General features: G+C 32.7%; 1 protein-coding gene across 2 annotated transcripts; it reads right to left on the bottom strand.

Annotated features, from left to right (window-relative positions):
• Positions 1 to 1,438: 1,438 nt before the first annotated feature.
• LOC118200172 (uncharacterized) lies at positions 1,439 to 21,107 on the bottom strand. Of its 2 annotated transcripts, none has more exons than XM_035372097.2 (4): positions 20,894 to 21,107; positions 11,012 to 11,135; positions 10,282 to 10,319; positions 1,439 to 3,052 (listed from the first exon to the last, which is right to left on the bottom strand). In XM_035372097.2, exons 2-4 carry the CDS (start codon positions 11,109 to 11,111, stop codon positions 1,535 to 1,537), a joined length of 1,656 nt encoding a protein of 551 aa, XP_035227988.2. In that variant the 5' UTR covers positions 11,112 to 11,135; positions 20,894 to 21,107; the 3' UTR covers positions 1,439 to 1,534. The 2 variants fall into 2 exon arrangements, with proteins under 2 accessions (XP_035227988.2, XP_035227989.1); XM_035372098.2 differs by lacking the exon at positions 20,894 to 21,107 and adding an exon at positions 3,766 to 3,903 and having other exon boundaries at positions 11,012 to 11,110.
• Between the last annotated feature and the right edge of the window lie 204 nt (positions 21,108 to 21,311).

The raw sequence follows: 21,311 nt of genomic DNA, 5'->3' as shown, positions 1-21,311 counted from the left end.
TCGACTGGATGTATTTAGTTATACATACTGTCATGTTTGTTAGGATGATTTGTTAAACAGATTTCCTCCATAGTGGTTATACATTTATGTAACATTTACAATAAGTGCTCTTCACTGCCATAGTATTCTCATTGAATAAGTAGAAAAAAAAAATTAAAAACAAACAAACATTTTTGAATTTTAAGAAATATAAATAAAAATTATGAATAAAGTTATATTTCATTATTATAAAATGGTCAGCGTTTACTCTCATTTAATCAAATGTAAAATAGTACCTTCTAATTCATGTTTTAAGATTTATTAAAATATGAAAGAATCAAAAAGTAACCAATATTTGGCAATAAAAAAATTCCAAAGCAAAATTCTGTAAAATAGCTCTTAATCTTGAAAAATCAGTGGGTATAGGCTTTTAGGTTGTGTGGAAATATGACATTAACAAACAGCTAACATGAATGGCAACTTGGAAAAAAACCATGCACCAAAAGGCTATAAATACTAAAATGTAAGAAGATTATCTGCTTCTCTTTACGTCCGACTGTGAGATCCACAAAAGGAAATCTGAAAGTCTTTATTCCCTATCACCAACTCTCAAGAATTTCAAACTGATAGATTTTTAGAGTTCTATTTTATAAAGACGCTATTAGTTATGTCCTTTTGTTTGTTTGAAACCCAAGCCATTATAATCATCAATTAGCCTCAGCTAACCACCCTAATTTTGTTTTTGGATACCCCTTTGTTTTAGTCCTACGAGTTTTGGATAACTTACTATTTTCCAATAGAGCAGTTTCTGGGTTCTGAAGATGACAAATCCAAATCAGCATATCAAGGAGGCATTTACTAACAAGAAATTCAACAGAGGTGATGTATCAGTGGCTTTAGGATCTATCAATTGAGATTATTTCTTGTAGTTCTGGATCTATGACATACTTGTATTTATTGTAGTGAAACTACATAAAAACAATTTGTAAGGTATTTTCATTCCTACCTGTGCATATTTTAGTAAGAAGGTATTAAAATTACTTTTCAACTTTCTTACGTATAATAATTTGAAAGGGTTTCTTACAGATTTTTACTATATAAATCAGTACAGACTGAAGTGTTTTGTTTTCTTTGATCATACATACTTCAAGAGAATAGCAAAATGTTCTTATGTACATACTTTATTGACCCCTTAAAGACTCTTTACACCTCTATGCTTATAATTTTAATCATGTGTTTGCCATGTAAAAACTACTATAGACCAATGTACAAATATCAGTTTGATTGTTTTCAATAAAGATATTGGATCATCTGCAGATAAGACTCGGTTTAATTCTGTGTCTAGCAAACTTTTTTTATACAAATTAATTTTAAAATATGAAGAGGAGGAAATGTGCCATTGATGATGTTTTATTCATTCATAATTTTGTTAGTTTCTACCTGACAAGTAAATACTTAGTCAATCTTTAAATCTTTATTGCATTAATATCCTTGCTCTAAAATATTTTTACAGTATCTACAATATGTAACAGTATTTTACATGTTGCATGGTGAATTATTTTGCCTGCTTTGGAGATGAAAAATCACTCTTAGAATAAATTTTAAAACTTCTACGACCACCAAGGCTTTTTCTTACTCTTCTATGCGGGGCATGATTTCTGTTGGCATCTGATGCAGTAAATGGTGAATGTGTATAGTCAGACTTTGTTTCATCATCATCAAAAGGAATCTCAAAAATTTCTTTTGTTATTGCATCATCAATATTTTCATCATGTGAAAAATTATCATTTTTTATACTTGTGTCGCAAACTGATGCTTCTGTACTATTTTGTTTTGTAATTTTGACCGTCTTCGTACCTTTATTGTTCTGAAAACTATTTTCAAAGCTGGCAGTAGTACTGCTACATGGTTTGAGATCTTCATCTTCAATAAATAACTCATCTTTCTCAGAGCATACTTCAGCAAGCATCTTTTTAGCAGCTTTTAAAGCAGCTTCAGATATATTAAGATTTCTTCCTGCTGCTGTTTGGAAACCCAAGAAAGAACTTTGCATTTTGTTATGCCTCTCCGGGGATTTTATATTCGAGTTCATAGATTTACTGAAGCAAATATTTTCCATTATACATGTTTCATTCTTTTGATTGTCACTACGTAAAGGAAATTTATGTGCACTTCTGGAGGGAGAAGTAGATGTCTTAGCTACATTAATTTTTGGAGGCAGTTTCAATGCTAATTTATATTCATGAGGTCTTCTATTCATTGATATTTCACTCTTACTCACAATCGGAACTTTGCAGTTATCTTTCTCTGCCTTCTTAATAGATGGTGAAATCTCAAGTACATCTGAAAAATTTTTCAGATTGGAGGTAACTTCCGATACATTGGAATGCATCCTTCTCAATAATATATCCGAATAACTATTTGGAAAATAATGCTTTAGTTCTCCAAATATATTCCATTTGTTATTTCTACAGGAAGCTGAACATACACTTTTAACACAGCCCAAAAAATCGCCAGAATTATGCTTCGAGATTTTATAACTCTTCCCTTCATATTCTATTTTCCGTTTTAAACCTTTTTTGCTATTCTTTTCCCTAACCATTATTTCTGATGCTGTATGGAATTTATTTGTTTGCATTTCGTGAATATCGTACACATTTTTCACATTGTCAGAATTTTTCCCTGTAAGATATAACATATTCTGTTCATTCCACATTAAGTACTGACTTGCGATAGCATAATAGAATACTGCACCAAATGTAGTCACTGCAGGACTCTTTAGAAAGTGTTTGTATAAAATATAAAACAAATTCCAGGCAACATTCTTAACACACCAAACATATATGCTATCTTTGCATAACTGAAATGAAATATCAGGATTACATTTTAGAGTTAAAATCTTATTACGTATTTCTAATTGATTCTCTTCAGCTACCAAAATATTCATTCCTAAAAATGTATTTGTTTCAGTTTCATCAACAAAACATATAAGAATAGATTTCCTCTGTTTTATTGAAGAAAGTGTTTGCTCATCCACAATGTTACAACAGTTAACATTATGATGCTTTTCTACCTGAAATAAACAAACATTCAATAAAAATACTGACATGAAATAAGACCGAATTCACAAATCTGGAAAATCAATTTTTTCTATAGCATGAACTGCAACTGATAATTCTTGCAAATGGGCTACTAGCTCATGAAATACACTTACTGCATAAAAAGAACATTTTATTGTCAAATATGAACAATAATTTATAGTTTATAGCCAGCCACACACCATGCCAGAAAAAATAGATATACTAAGACAGATTTCTAGTAAGGTTTCAATACTAGGATTGGGACAAATTTCAGACAGACAAGCTTTATTAACAAAAGATCTGGAATAACGTTCAATGGGGAGACAGCAAATAATATCAAAGACTGCCTTGCCATGGAAGTCAACAAGGGGTTCACCAACTCAAATTCGTGCACCAGACCTATTATTCATTACACCATGAAACTTAAATGTAAGACCTTATTGAAAAACCTGTTAAATATTTAAAAGCAATATGCACTTTTTATTGATTAAAATTAACTTTTTTTTTTTGGCAACAATCAATTTAAAACTGAAGAGGGCCAAGAAGTTAACCACTGCCAACTTGTTTCCAATGTAAACATATCTTGGGATGCAAATACACTGAAAACTACTGTGTTTTGTTCAAATTTAATGCCATAATTATAGTTTAGATACAAACATTACTTAAAAAAGCCGAGGTGGACAAATACCACCCCGGGCATACATACTTCCATAACCATGAGCCAAAAAGGTCTTTTATAGTGTATCTTGCAGGCAGGGCCATTGCAAGGTGCAATGGTGCTTGTGTGACAATCTTTTGCTGTGGCCCTGTTTTTGCCAGACCATTATTGGGGGAACATTCTTTCCTGGTAGAAATTTTTTAATGAGTACAATTTAAAATAGCAATTGATGCATTGAATACTTTTTCTTTAAATAAGCTAAAGACAGAGAACAAGTATCAAGACAGCTCTTTATTTGGGTCGTGTATACTGTTTCATTTTAAAATAAAAATTTAGGAGCAACACATCCTTTTTTTAAGTTCCTTTTCTAATCAGCTCTTTTACCTCAACAATTTTCATATTTTATTGTTTAATTTCTAAATTAAAACTCCTATAATGATAAAACTCTATTCTTCAGCAGATGCACATGCTTTTTTCTAGCCTATCAATATTCTCAGCTTAGGTTGATGAGTAGTATAGTCATGCATATAATATGCACACTACATCATACCAACTCATGCTGCTGATTTTGGTAATTTGCATAAAAAATCAAGTAGGAAAGAGATAAAAATGTTGTTGCATGGGTTTTCATAACGGCCGATTTAAGTAATTTAATTTGGCCCGTGGGCCAGCTTTTGCCCATCCTTGATGCACACTATACCATTTTTTTTTTCTCTAATTAATAAAACCTAATATTGCTAGCCTGTTAGCATTATTAAGGCAAATACTAGTTTGGCATGATTACATCTGTAAACAAATCTGAAAACACATAATTTTCATGCTGAAAAGAAATGGCATAAAATGGAAAAATTAAGACAATCATGTATGACATAAACTTAAAAACAGAAATACTAGAACTATATCAAAAGTATATAATGAGAGAGATAATGGCAAGAAATAAGGTGTAATGAAACTGAAAGATTTGTGTTAGCACTTTCTTTAGACTACAAAAGAAATTCAGAGGATTTAGGACCATTTGCTCAGTGTCAAAAGAGAATGACTTCCTGCTGAATAAAAAATTTTATGGCAAATTCCAGTTTCTGCTGCCATAAAGGTCTCTAAATCTTCCATGCATTAAATTTCAAAAGAATGAAAAATTCTTCGGCAAAAAATTAAATTCTATGCTTGTTCGACACAACATCATAAAGAAGGCCTCAACTTGGCCAAATATCACATAGCATGGATTCAAATGGGACAAAACTGATCGGAATGATGGAGCAATCTAAATGGTCCCAGTGGCTGGAAATATTTGTCAAAGCTTGAAGAGAAGAAATTTTATTGTGAGGAGTAGCAAAGGCAACAATTTATGTTATTATGCCTAGAAACTTTCCAACATATTTATTCGAGTTTAATTTTGAATATATTTTTGCACCACATTCAAACTTAACTTTTTGGTAGTCACAGATAAGCCAAGGGTTGTAACAACCTATTTTACATCATCTCTGAAAATGGACAAGAGACCTTTATACAATATATGCATTCCACAGAAATATACCACACATGCATTTCACAGAAATATAGCAAATGTCTCTCAACAAGACTGCTGTTTTTTGTTCTCTTCCCTTAATTTCTGTTGAGTTTTCTGCATATGTTGACAACATTTAGCATTCCAACTTAAAAAGAGGATCAAAGAAATAGTTCTAATCCCTTTGAAAAATACATATTTTTATAGACTTCCTTTGAAAAGCAGTAAGAATATATATTGACTTCTTTGGCTGTTCGTTGATCTTTCCCAGATTTCAACAATGCCACCAACAATTAAGTGTTCTATTCTATCAATTGACACTAAAGACTTTAAAACCTACAGATAAAGAAATTCATTCTGAAACTGAAATTGTCAAAATTTCCAATATTCCAAGAAATGCTTTATTTACAATTGTTTTAAAAAGGGGGTATACTAGTTAATGTAGAAGAAATATGCAATATCTAATATAAAGAAAAAATACTCCAGCTTTCTGCTATTAAAGATGACACCTGTGAAATAATTAATGCATGCAAAAAAAAAAAAAAAAAAAGATTAAGTGTTAAAATGCATATAAGCATTTCACATTAAATAATACATTGAGAAATGGGAATAAATCATACCTCAAACAATTCAGCATAGATGATTTTATTAAAATATATGTAAAAAAGCTGAAATGGACACCACAACTTTCTTGTACAGCCTATTAAATTATACACATTTTTTGTTGCGCTTCATTGAAACTTATCTTCTCAAATTACTCTAACTTAATTAACTGATTCCTCAACACAAGTTCAAAATGACGTTCAAAAAAATTGAAAATTTTGATCAATTATGGTGTGATTATTCCAATCAATTTTGGTCAATAAAAATACAAGAAGTTTGACTGTATTTTTATTTTTTCATAACAAACATAAAACTTTCCCCTATAGAAGTATAGGAACCGGGAAATGTCATTGAAAGTTAGATTTTATTATTTGCCCCCCTTTTTTTATACCTTTGACATTTTTGTTATTTAAAACACTTCTGTAATAGGAAGTATACGACTATGACCAAGGTCCTTAAAGTGAAAAGGTTTGCGCATTTGGAAACTGAGACATACAGCACTTGCCTCAAGTCTGGACATTTGATGTCACAGTGAGACCAGAGTACATGGGAAACACAAAGCCATCAAGTGGCCTAAATAAGATTATGCAAGGAATGCTGTTGCATAGGCACCCAAAGGCTTGCGAGGGCCCTTGAATGCCCTGCTTAATTACATTTATATGTTTAAATTTAAAAGAATATGGATATATATATAATAGAATCTAAGTTTTTAGGGGCCCTTACCTACCTGCCATATATATGATGCAAACAGGGGACCCTTGCAAGCAGATAAAACAGTTGAATTTGATGTTGTACTGAATACAAAGCAAATATGCTGTATGCTTTTGTTTTGATTCCCTTCTACAGGAGAGCTTTTAAGTCATTAGCTATAACCAGGAACAGACTGTTGTTTGGGTTTATTGTGAGAATAAGTTCTGAATTCCTTGAGGCGAGCATGGAACAAAGGTGAAGAAATTAAGATACAGAAAATTAAGCCCTCTGAAGTTCAGCATTCCCAGAAATTCTAGTCTTAGGAATATATATATCATTATATAGCAGCCAGCCACATGTCAAATTTTTTCGTTTAGGTAAAGTGTGAGTTGGCTGAGGTAAAAGTTACTTCATTTGGGCATTGTAGACTTCATACCAGTTCTTGCTGTAAAAACTTAGCTATACAATTCATTTATTTACATATATGCCATGATAATGGTTCATTCTGAAGGAAAATTTTAAAAACAATTGAAATCTCTCTTCTTTTTTTTTTTTTTTTTTTTTTTTTCTATTCTATTCTTGCTTCCTACTATAACAGTTTTTTTTTTTTACACTTTTTTTTTTCCCCCCAGTAGTCACACTTGAATAGGTTATAACTCTTCTGACACGCATTAGTTTCAATACTAGTTTTGTATGTATAATTTTACGAAAAAGAATCTAAGCCTCTTTGCTTAATTATTTTTTAAACACATAATGAAATCCTATTCGATATGATTCATATGCTACTGATGTGTAAATATATTTGAACTTTTTCCATTGCATAGAAGAAAAGATACATTGTAATGAATGACAGTTATTGTGAAAATTGACCTAAATAGACTCTTATCATTCATAGACCTCTCATACTGGTCATTGTAATAAAGTGACCATCATAATAACTGTCAACTGTGCTGAGATTTCTGGCATGCGTTTCTTAGCATCTAACTATTTTAAGATATCACTTTCCAAATTAGAGTAAATGTAAAGGAAACAGACAAAAATCAGCTATTTTACATAAACAATGAATGTGCGGAAATGCTGACACCCTTTCTAAAAGGCCCTGCTCAGAATACTGCCGATATTGTTCAAGGGTCAAAGCAAAATATGAGCTGCTTAATCCAGTCGGTCCATGTCAGGTTAAAAATTTAACACTGTCTGACACAGACCTATGGAGTGACGAACAAGTCAGGAAAGACCAGTTGGAAGACGGCAACATTAAACCCATAATTGACTTAATGGAGTCTTTAAACTGGAACAGGACATTTCAATCTATCATCCTACGATGAAACAATATTTGGCTCTCTGGAACTCACTCTATATTTGAAGCAGTGTCTTGTACCAGAAGTTCAAATCAAATGATGGAAAGGCATTCATTCCAGAGGCAGCTGATACTTCCAAGATCTTGGATCCCTGATGTCTTTAAAGAATTACATATCATCACTACAGGAGACTACTTCGGAATAATGAAGACCTTGCAGAGAGTTACTGGAGTAATGCAAAGGATGACGTGCAAAAGTGGTGCCAATTTTGCGATGCCTGTGCGGATCGGAAAGGACTGAAGAAGCGCAGCCAAGGCAAGCTGCTACGTTACAACATAGCAGCGCCTTTTGAACGTATCAGCTTTGACATTTTGGGACCTCTGCTACGAACTGCTGATGGCAACAAATACATTCTCATTATCATTGATTACTTCACCAGGTGACCTGAAGTGTAGCCTATTCCTGATCAAGAAGCTGAGGTAATGATAACAGCACTGGATTTCCAGGTTCAGAGTGCCTCTTTAGTTACATTCTGATCAAGGAAGGAATTTACCGCAGCTGTAATTAAAGTATTCTGCAATCTACTTAGCATCAACAAAACCCTAATAACACCTTTACATAGCCAGTCAAACGGAATGATAGGTTTAATCGAACCATCTTCAATAACCTCTTGCTGGTGGTTTCCAGAAACCATCAGGATTAGGCCAAGAAGTTATCTCTGTTTTTACTGGCCTATTGCAGTGCTGTCCACAAGACTAACAGCTCTTTCCCATCCCAGGTGTTCTTCAGTCACGACTTTCACCTGCCCTGTCATCTGTTATTCGGTCAGCCTCCAGATGTGCCTTTATCACTTGAAAAGTACATCCAAGATCTCCAAGCCTGGTTTGAAGTGATGCACAATTTTGCACCATGCACAACTTGGCAATGGAGAAGATGAAAACCCAATACTATATCAGAGCCACAGGACATCGAGTTGAATGTGACAAGGTGTGATTATGGAATCCAATTCGATGCAAAGGATTCTTTCCTAAACTACAGTCACCTTGGGACAGCCCTTATATAGTCCTAAACACACTAAACAATGCTGTAGTTCGAATCTGTAAACCGACAAATTCTAAGCCTGAAGTCATTCATTTCGTCAGGCAAGCCTCTTACTACGGCCATTGTATATAAATTTGTAAATTTATGCATTTATGTGTTGGTTTAGCATTTGATTTGTTTTGTCATTTATTACAATTATTGTTTAAGTATTGCATTGATTTGCCTTAGTTGTAAGTATGGCTTTCTATCCAGAGAATGTACTTCCTGAGATGTGCAGTCCCTGGGAAGGGAGCAATGTTATGAATTTTGTACACAGATAATTTTAGTGAAATTATATGTGAAACTTTTTTTTTTTTTTTTCTTCCCTGTATAATGTAATACAAAAATCTAAAGCATTGATGCTCCTCTGCCGGAAAAATAAAAATACAGGGGCAAGTATATTTAACACTGCGCAAATGGCTATCTCGTTAATTTGGCAAGATATCACCAAGCTGTCAATGGTTTTAGTGACTAATTTTTTCCGCCAAACTTGAACACAGCACAAAGTGTGTGTGTTCACGACCATTTGGCAGCATTTTGGTTTAGCGCCTGTATCACTGTAATAGGTGCCGCTATTGATGCTTTGTAACCATATTTGGACCCCATATGCTCACCAGTAATTTTGGAGAAGCAGAAAGTACTAGAAATAGCTCAGCAGACGGGTGAATACTGTATAAGACCGGAGAGAACATATGATCTCAGTTATTAGTTCAGCTTGAGTTCAGAGTACTGAGATATCTCTGGGATATCTGTACTGAGATATCTTTAGATACACTTTGTGCTGTGTTCTATTTAACATTCTTAGCAGTTTGAAGTGTAACTACTGATTGTACTCTGTCATATTGTGACGAGTTGTATGGCTATTTTTGTGGAAAGTTCCAGACCTCTGAAGTGTTTCTTTTGATAAAATAAATTTTACTAACCAATCATTGGACCTGTCATTCAATCTATTACGAATCTGTACACAAGCCACAATATGTTGATAGACGATTTTTTATTTGTTCTTGTTTAATGATACTCAGCAAATGAAATTTCCTGCTAATAGCATTTAATGTACAAATATTTTTACATTCACCAAGTACCTTCTGTTTTCTGACATGTAGATTCATTCATGAAATTAAAAAATTCCTAAATAAGCAAGCATTGTTTAACCTTCATGTTTCTGTCAATAGTTAGTTAAAACCTTTTTTTTAAATAAACAACTTGAATACTGTAAAAACAAATTCCAACCCTATTTTTTTAATAAAAATATTTGCTTACACATATTTAACAAGAACTCCAGTTCCACTTCACAAATTAAAGCATGACTTGAGCATTAATGTTTTCACCTATGTGAAATATTGCAATATATATTAAATTAATGCAGATAAAAATAAAGTTTGCACTTACTTGAAATCTCTGAGCATTAACTACTTCATGAAACTTCCCTAAAAAAAGATCAACTTATATACAACGTAACCACAACTGAGTGAAAATTATTAGAGATACTGAAATAAATAAGACTGCATTAAAAATGATAAAACATCATAGTATATAAATACGCTTTCCAAATTCTGTTTGAATGTTGCTATTTGATCAGTACTTGCATAAATGAAACTTTAGCTGCTCTCTTATTATTTTCTGATAACATCTGAATGGCTTAGAGAAATATCTCATTGACACTAAAATTCTTGAACAATAAGATCAAGCTCAATTGGTATGCTACAAAAAATTAAGATTTTATGATACTTTCTTTTAATCCACCTTTTCATCAATTTTTATGAGCACAGTTGTCATAGCCTGGAGCAATCTGACATTTTGGCACCTTCTACTAGGGTAATTATGATAATATGTAAGTACCTAATTAATTACTTTTATTATAAATATATATTAATAAAATTAAATATATTTTATGTGAATTAAAAGTAATTTAATGAATTCATGTGTTACTAATTAATATAATTTAAATATTTTTGTTAATTTCTGTCAGTTTTTGCCATTTTTTGCCAGCTTCAATCAGTTACAACTAAATCCTGCCGTTTACAGGTCAAAAACTACTTTCTGCTGGCAGAAAGCCTGCCCATTCTATACACATGCACACACATACAAAAAAAACATTAAAATTCTTTTGGGTACATACGCCTCTTCTTAAGCAATAATGAATAATGCACTGCATCCACACGAGAATAGTTATAGATATTCCATTCAAGAACTCTAGGCCTGTAAGACTGAACATGCATTTTCCTCCTTAGAAGATTTATATCCTGAAATACAATAAATTAATAAATAAGCACTTCTGTAATAGTCAAGCCCAAAAAACAAATGAAAATTGCAGCTGTAAAAAAAAAGCTAGAAACCAGCTAACCTTTAAATTCACATAATGTCACACACACATCTAATCAAAAAAAATTCATAGCAAACGTTACTTACATAAAGAAAAACCTTACATATTAGGCATTCACATAAACATTAAAAGAGAGAGAAGACGCATTTCTTTTATATTTATGCTAAATAAATTTTGTCTACTTATAAAACTCAAATTGATATGTTTCTCTTACATCTATTATTAAACTTATTTTTTCCAAAAAATTGAAATATGTACAATGGATACAAATACGGGATATGTACAGTAGAAATCCAAGTATTAAGAATGCTTGGTTATTTGGCCAAGTAAAAGTGGACTTCTTGTTGATTAATTTACGCATTTTGGTTGAACTTTACTGTATGGTTCCGCTTGGTTTCTGTCTGAAAAAATTGCCAAGTGGTATTGATTGTTCACTGGAAGCCCACTGCGTGAAGTAGGTTTTTTGGTAACCCCAATGTTGATAAAACTAGTATTGGGTGAAAATTGCGAATATTGCCAAATGTCTTATGATAAGTTGAGATTTTGGCTATTTTTTGTAATAGTAACCCTTTTGTATAGACCAGAGATTTTGAATTGCTGTGTTTGGTTGCACGTGCATAATGTTTTATGAAAGTGGTACCTGAAAGTTTGCTTAGTGTTATAAATGAGTATATCATTCCGGATACGACTTTAATTTCTGAAGAAGTACAAAAAATGGAACAGATTTATGAAAGCTATTTTATGTAAGCTATTTTATGTATTTATCCACTATTAACAGCAGAAGAGCCAAAATGACCAAATATTTAACTGAATTGCTTACATGGACAAGATGATATTAGGAGGCATTAAGGTATGCACGTGAAGAGAAAGTACGTTAAAGAATTGACATTTTATTTATTTATTGGTGTCTGTGTGTTAATTTTTGTTGTTTACTGTTTTTATGTTAGGAAATATGTATTTTTGGTTATTTGTTTGTGTTGGTGTGTTAACACAGAGGCGAATTTTTTTTTGGTTAACCCAGCATTACCCACATGACAAAAATGGCCCAGGATATGTCATACCCAAGGGTGTTTCATTATATTTTCTACCATAAAATTTATGCACGAAAGGTTAAAAAAAAAATTAAAAAGAAGACTGTAATTGTAAAACTAGTTAATCATGCTACTTACATTTATTTTGCATATTCTCTCCAAATGCATGGCATATGTTCCATACATATATGTTTGTCACACCTTTCACAAATAAATTTAATTTTTCCGTCTTTTCTATTAGAGCATTCAGTGCATCTTTTAGATATTAGTTTGGCCTTCTCTTTAGGTGGTGCAATGTCTCCACTGGATCCTAGTTTTACTTTTAAGTTTCATGGAAGCATCACATGTTGGCTTCTATTTTTCTTGTATTCTTCTGCAAGTTGAAATTCTAAATATTTCAAAAATGATCGCCTCGTTTGATGTTAATTAGGTGGTTTCTTAGTAAATAAGAAAATAATTCATGCATTTATTGCAACAGCGTTCAACAGTATAAAAATATTGCCATGGGCCAACAATTAGATTGCCTAGCCGTTGAATATGTGGCAGCAATTTTGTCTGCAACATTAAGTGCTCCTTCAGATGAATTGTAGAAAGTTATTATTTCAGGTTTTCTTCGATTCTCCTGTAGATGAGTCTAATGCATCATCATTACACATAGTTGAAAGTAGAAGAACATCCTTATTTTTCTTGGGTGTATGTGACAATTATTGTGGAAACCAATATGAAGGAGTAAAACCAACAAATTTTGGAAACCAAACATGGAAAAGTAAATCTCTCTCTTCTTTGAAATCAAAAACATTGGAGGAAGCTCTCTTTTATTTTTTTCTTATGGTTCCAACAATAGTTATTCATCTGAAGATCCAATAAATTTCTGAATATCCAATAAATTCACCATAACGAACCATATCGGAAGAACAATTTGAAAGCTTGTTCGCATACTCAGAACTCTATAACAAAAATACTTGCGCAGGATATAATATACCCGTCCAGGTGATATCCAAAGAACTATTTTCAGAATTCAGCCCCAGGTTTCCTCTCCTTCAAGGTTATGTTCTTAGAATAAGCTATACAAAGATTCACCAATTTCTCAAAAAAGGTTAGACAGGACCATGGAAAATTCAGGGAGGCTAGTATCTCATACCCTGCACAAGTAATGCCAGATTAACACGACAGTTTTAACTTTGTGATTTTGTTTAAGTGAAAATAGATTGATGTGTACATGGAAAAAGTGAAATTAGTGCGCAATGCCTAGTTTGTACAATTTTCCGATTTTTTTTAACTTAAAATAAGTCAATGTATACATGGATAAAGTTAATTAGTGATCAATGCCTAGTTTGTGCAATTCCCTGATGTTTTTTCAAGTTAAAATAGGCCGATGTGTACATGGATACCAAGTTTGTGTAAGCATTTGATTTTCTGTAGGGGGTGGAAGGATTAGCCCCATCTTGAAATTGGTGTTGATCCTTCGCAGCGCTGATCTTGGCGTCAACAAATCAACGATTCGGCAAGCGGAACCGTAAAGATTAACCCACATTTCAAATATTTTCATCGACATTAATTTCACTATACATTTTCCAATGAAATAAATATTAATATAGATAAATATATATAGCATGTAGACTAGCCTATAGCATTGAACAAATATATAATTAATAAATAATAGTGAAAGAACAAGTATTTATCGTAAATAAGTCTACCATTCTGTCTGTAATCCTTGAATTATTGCTTAGTTGTAACAAACACTTCATTAAAAAAAAAAACATAGACCTCAAATAACCAACTTGTTTATTTTTGTAATAAATTTTTTATAAAAAATTATTAATTGCATTTTGTCTAATAAATTTGCACACTTTAATACATACAAACCACAAGGCAGTAAAAATATATTTCAGGGTGCCCCTCGGAGAAAATTGGTAACTCACCAAACAAGGCAAAATTTCAAGATGGCCGCTTATACACAAAACCAAAATAACAAGTCAAAGAATTGCACAAACTTGATGTCCATGTACGCTTCGATCTATTTTCACTTTAAAAAAAAATCAGGAGAATGATGACACCATATAATGTTAAAACAAAGTTATTCATCACCAAAATTGAACAAAATTTGTAGTCAATCGAAGCTCAATAAACAGCATTTTAAATCACACAATGAATTAACATAAAAAAGGAAATACAGTACAGTCTGTAATCCGAACTCGTCAGGACTTTGGCGATTCCGGATTATAGATCATCAATTTAAATCTGGTAAGATGGCATGCAGAAATTATGCAATTAAAAATATGAAACCGTAATTTACGAAATAAAGAGCAATTATGATCTAAAGGGTATCAAATTTTACAAAAAAAAAGCTTAATATTTATTTCTTTACTTTATTAAACATTTCTTTCAATGTGCACATGCGTAATGTATGTGCATTCTTTACGCGAATGTGTAAAGTTTGTGGCTTTGAGGTCTGGATTATAGATCATTCCGTATAATGGACATCTGGATTACAGACTTTGTACCGTACATGTTATCGCATATACGCACTATAAAAAGGGCTTAGAGTAGTTTGAAGTGTGCCCCTTATTATCGCGACGTTGTTCTTTCATTTATGGTAACCTGAGTAGTTGAATGTTATGGAAACCCTATTATGACACAATTAGTTGCATGATTGCAGTAAATGTTTAATGATGGGAAAAGAATCGTAAGGGCTTGTAGTGTGTGTTGTTTAAGAAGTACATTGCTTGTTTTGTAGTTTAGATGGTAGAATGGCTGAATGTGATAAGATTAATTTGAAGTTTCTGAACGATTTTGAACGAAAGGGGAAAAGAGCATTAATTGCGTGTAAATGAAGGTTTACTTAGTAGCCATTATAAGTGCCCTGTTTGTAGAAAGGAAATGCGTATGGTTGAAGGTCGGAGCATATTTTTTACTCTTATTTTTGTGAATTTATGTGGCGACATACAAATGCAAGTTCAGATAATTTTAGGAAGTTTTTGGATGCTGTTGAGGAATTTTGTGTGCCATAAACTGAAGAGGCAGAAATTTTTAAACAAGGTAAGTGGATATTTACTTTGTGTAGTGCTTATATGCATAAGATGAATTTCCTTTTTTATGTTATTTTATTGTTTGATTTAAAATGTAGTTTATCGAGATTATGTATTTTTTGTTTGGCTCTATTGTAGAACTGGGTGTTGTTCCTTCGACTTTTTAAGTGAAAATAGATCGATGTGTACACGGACAAAGTCAAGGGAGTGCATAATGCAAAGTTTGTGCAATTCTCTGATGTTTTTTTAAGTGAAAATTGGCCGACGGGTACATGGATAAAGTCAAGGGAGTGTGCAATGCCAAGTTTGTGAAATTCTCTGATGTCTTTCTACAGATACCAAGTTTGTGCCGCCAAAAATCACCAATTTTCGTCAAGGGCCACTGATAAATATATTTTTACCCAAAAAGGAAATATTGGCTTGCTATATTTAGAAATTTCTGTGTCTTAAGGTCTGTGGTACACAAAATTCCTTAACAGCATCCAAAAACTTTCTAAAATTATCTCAACTAGAATATGCATACTGCTGTCACCATATAAATCCACAAAAATAAGAGTAAAAAATATCCTCTGTAGGTCCTCTGACTGTCGGTGGCATTTCTTGCATGAACCTTTCTTGTGACAAACCCACCTGAATGATCTTTATGTTCGACCATTCGCATTTCCTTCGTACAAACAGGACACTTATAATGACTAGGTTAATCTTTGGATTATGGTAACTTGGCAATTTTTTGGTGAAAATTTGGCAAACAACCCTGCTAGTTTTTTGTTTGGACGCCATTTTGTTTTCACAAAGTAAAGGCTTTTTTTTTTACTCAACATTTTTTTCCAACAATTTGCTAGCCGAATTACGCTTATGCTAGAACTTTTATGGAACAAAAGTGCTTAATCATGACGAAAATTAGGTGCGAAATTGGAAGAAAGTGCAGAATCGCAAACTGCTTGCCGCGTTTTTAAGAATTCCACATACACGGGGTATCCATGTACACGTCGACCTATTTTCACTTTAAAAAAAAATCCCAGAATTGTACAAAAATGGCATTGTGCACACTCTTGACTTTATCCATGTACACTGCTAAAGTCCTAGCTAGTAACCTTTATCGCCTTGCCAAAATGTCCCCAAACTACCTGTTACCATATTCCAAATATTAGCCAATGACTACTATTCACGGTGGAAGTTCCAGATTAGTTCTGTGTTAAAGGCTAAATACTTTTTCATTTGGCAACTAGCACAAAAACAAGAACTCATAGAAGAGAAAATAAAAATGGAAAAATGGAAGAAAGAAGGACATGGTAGAAATGTTCATAATTTCATTGGCCATGGAATTACCACAGATAACAAAAAGTTACTAGTGGGAAATCTATTTGTCCTTTCTATGACATTAAATGAATCAAATGATGCGCTATTTTTATGTACATGCTTATATTCGTTTTATTCTGTATGCCACCTAAGTATCCAGTCCAATACTTCCTTAAACAGAAGCCCAACTACCAGATCATCACATCACAAGCTGGCGACTGACAATCATGGTTGGTCACCCACTTTCTGCCATAAAAGTGTATGTGTTTTTAAAGCTTCACTAACAGATGGTTTCTTCTAATGATGTATATACAGGGTGTTTCAGCAAATCCGTTAGAAACTTTCAGAAGAGACAGAGTACACCTAGACGATTGAAAAACACACAGCAATTGCACGGTGAGAAACACTTTTCCTAGCACGGTAGTAACGGCACAAAAAAAAAGAAAGGAAGACCTATAAATAAGGTGAGAATATGTTTATTATGCTTAGTGCAGCAGAAACCAATAAATAAGAACAAAAATAGGCGATCGTCATCAAAGGTTTTTGAAATATATCCTCAACATGGGATTGGTAGGGGTAGTTCAGTGTATTGGCCTGCAAGATCGCCAGACCTCACTTGCACTGACTACTGACTCTGGGGATATGTCAAGACACTGATGTACGAAAACACCATTCAGTGCTGAGGAACTTGTTGCATGCACTGTGGCACTGCTGGGAAAGTCTAGGACACACCCATTACTTTCCAGAACATCAAATCTTACATGTGTCGGAGATGTGAGGCCTAAATCACAGTCTGAGGTCGTAATTTCAAACATCTTTGCAATTATTATCAGCGAGGAGGGTTGCAGCACACTAGTACATTACACCTTCTTTGATGATAATCGTTGTCTATTTTTGTTCTTATTGCTTGGTTTCTTCTGTACTAAAAAATAAGCATGTTTTCTCCCCCTGTTCATGTCCTTCCTTTCTCGTGTTTTGTATTGTCACTACCGCTCCAGGAAAGTGTTTCTGATCATACATTGCTGGGTGATTTTCCATCATCTAGGTGTATTCTATCTCTCCTAAAAGTCTGGAACCAATTTGCTGAAACACCCTGTATATATATCTTAATCTCAGAATTAATAATCACAGATCTTGCATTAGAAAGTTTAAACATAAGCCACAAACTAATAGCAAAGGAGTTCTTACCACTGCAGTACTGAAACATTTTCTATTGTATAATTTTGACCAAATTAAAATCTCTATACTGGATATCATTCCCAACACAAAAGAAAGACCTTTCAAAGAATCAATCTACATCTTGCAATGCAAATCACTTTACTCATATGGGATCAACTCCTACTTACAAAATATGACTAGTAAAAAAGACAATACTACTTACAGTCAATTTGAAATGTAGTGAGAAAACTCTTCAAGGAAAAAGAGGTGGAATTAAAGATGGTGTTCACTTCCACGCCTATCGAATTAATTTCCACCTTTTCATTGCCTTGTATTGGCAACGCGCTTTTGAGATGTGTAGTCGGAAGATTTTGGTCGGTAAAAACGTAGCTGACCTGTAACTGTTGTAATTCTTATTTTAAAGCTTATCTGTATTGCTGAATCATTACTAAATGTATACGTATAAATGTTTTATTATTAAATATATGCAGTTTGGTTTGAACAGACTGAGAGTGGTTGGATTTATTAAGGATATGTAAAATCGAAACTACTTCATCCATTTCGGCGCCATTCTAATACAGGAACGTAAACAGATGGCAAAAATTATTTTGCTACTGTGAATACAGTACAACTCCTAAATAACTTTGACAAATTAATGCAAGTAAAGTTTTCACCAAAAATATACTTAATTTATTCAATACTTTCAATAATAAAATGTTGTGGCAACTTCTTAAGTACTTCAAACACCAATATAAAGTATACCAAATACTCAAAGACCCTGCAAATGATTTAAATAAATTTCAAAAAATACCATGTACACAGCATCCTGTTTAAACTTAAAAAAAATCTACGAATTGCATAATCTAGGCAACGAACGAATTTACAAACTATGCACACCTCGCTTTAATAAATTAACATAACAACAATAAATTTCAAAGAATACCATGTACACAGCATTCTGTTTAAATTTTAAAAAACATCTACAAATTGCACAATCTAGGCAATACGCACTAATCAACAAAATAAACTAAAATAAATTTCAAACAGTTCAAAAAAACAACAATAACAACAGAAATTCATACTAAAAAAAGAGTGAGCATATCATTCTTCAAAATAAGAACAAGAATAAAATAAAATGCACTTACCATGAATGAATGCTTTTTCGAACATGCTGCCACGTAATCCAGAAAATTCATACTATGGTTCACAAATAAATGTTCAAAACCTTTTCCTAAATCCTTGTAAGATTTCCAACCATCCGAAAAAATAGTTGTACGAGGCTCAATCCACTCTTTAATACACTGTGTCAGCGTTTTCTTATTTCTATCATGCACAGCCACTAAAAATAATCTCCTAGACCCTCTTGCAACCATGTCTCTCATTGCAATATTTCAAAAAACACACGACACGAACCAACGAGCAATTAAAGCACGCCAGCAAAAGAGTTTTCAAAGTCAAAAGGGTTGCCATACAACATGTAATCGTGCCAAAAACCAGTGCAGAACACATATCGCCACATTTGGTGATCTTAGGGCATATATAAGAGCAGAGCCAATCATTTTAGTATTCTTGAGATTTTGATTTTTACGTGGATGTGGATGTATGAAGCTAATACTAAAATTATTAAGTCTCAATTAAATTTGATTGTTATTTTTGTGAATTTATGTGGCGATGGCAGTATACAGATTCTAGTTCAGATAATTTTAAACAGTTGTTTGATGCTGTAAAGGAATTCTGTGTGTCACACATGTTGAAGGAACAGAAATTTTTAAATAAGGTAAGGGCTAATCTTTGGAATATGGTAACAGGTAGTATGATGACATTTTGGTAAGGCGATAAGGGTTACTAGCTAGGATTTTAGCAGTGTACATGGATAAAGCCAAGAGTATGCGCAATGACATTTTTGTGTAATTCTGGGATTTTTTTTTAAGTGAAAGTAGGTCAACGTGTACATGGATGATATCGTGTATGGGCAATTCTTAAAAACGCGGCAAGCAGTTGGCGATTCTGCACTTTGTCCCAATTTCGCAACTAATGTTCGTCATGATTAAGCACTTTTGGTCCACAAAAGTTCTAGCATTAGCATAATTCGGCTAGCAGATTGTTGGAAAAAAATGTTGAGTAAAAAACAAAAAAATTTAAAATAAATAAATAAAATAAAAATGCCTTTCGTGAAAACAAAATGGCATCCAAACAAAATCTAGCAGGTTGCTGTAGCAGGGTTGGTCGCCAAATTTACGCCAAAAAATTTCCAAGTTACCATAATCCAAAGATTAACCAAGGTAAGTTGATATTTCCTTTTCGGACTGCGTAGATTGGATAACATGTATTTCCATTTTTATGTTACCTTATTTGATTTAAAATGCAGTTTATTGAGATTACATATTTTTTGTTTTAATTATGTTTTATTGCATTATGTTTTGGAAGGCATTTTACTGGGAGGGGCATTGGATGTAAACGTTAATGGTACCAAAAAATCGCCAAAATGTACCCTGAAATATATTTTTACCCTAATAACCTTACTGCACTATTCACTTTAATCATCCAATTTATGATTCACTTAAAATTAATCAGATTTTTAAAACATATCTGTATCTATTTCCTGATCAGAACGTCAGAATGGTATCATGTTTCAAGTTTGCCAAAGTAAAAAATGAGCAAAAAAAAAGGCCAAGCAAATAGTGCACTTATTTGCCGAGAACAGAACTTCGTGGCTTTGCCACCCACATGAGATCCTCACATTAGGATATAGACGGAATATATTCACAATTATCACAAAAAATTTAATTTAACTTAAAAAATGTTTGTCACGCTTTGTACGAAACATTCCTTAGTATGAAATAGTCGCACAAGTACCATAACCAACACACGCAATGAAAATAAGACTATGTTTGCAAACATATACGCAAATATGGATATGTTCTTACAAAAAACAAAGAAATTTAATAACATAACATTTTTTAATTCGCATGTCAATGGAGAAAATATATCATATATAAATATATTCATATAGGGGATTTTATTTCATTAATATATATCCAAAATAAATCTATCAAAAGATAAATAATATTTTTCAGAAGTTAACAAATAAGAATTTTGATTTTAAACAAATAAGAATGCGGCAACATTTTCTACAACAGAGTACACAAATATAAACTTACTAAATAGGCCTTAAGGAAACAAAATCAATAAACCAATGAGGAGAAAATTTTAAGAGTTTATTTTGACGAAAGCATCATTCACTAAAACCACGGACTAAAACATACAAATGCAAATCTAAAATTGCGCGCCACACAGTTGCCAATTTCACATTCTGGCTCAAAAAAATAAAACTTTTCGCCAGAGTTTCAAAAGCAAGGAGCTTGTTCAAAACTAAATTCCTTAATTCATTTCAACTGAAAATTAGTAAACTCATTTTAGTGATAAAAAGTTTTATCGATGCTTTTGCTGTTAAACTGTCTTAGTGCGAATTATTAATTACGAGATACCGGTTTGAAATGAAGAGGCGCAAAAATGAAAGGAAAGAAAAAGGCTGATATTAGAAGTTACCATCAGTACAGTTTGCTCAAGAACTCATTA

The sequence above is a fragment of the Stegodyphus dumicola genome, chromosome X1 (genome assembly GCF_044657685.1).
Source record: "Stegodyphus dumicola isolate Sdum_Otavi_A_Nest chromosome X1, ASM4465768v1".
NCBI classification, from domain to species: Eukaryota; Metazoa; Arthropoda; class Arachnida; order Araneae; family Eresidae; genus Stegodyphus; species Stegodyphus dumicola.
Note: the sequence above shows the minus strand (reverse complement) of the source record. Positions and strands in the feature narration are given on the sequence as shown.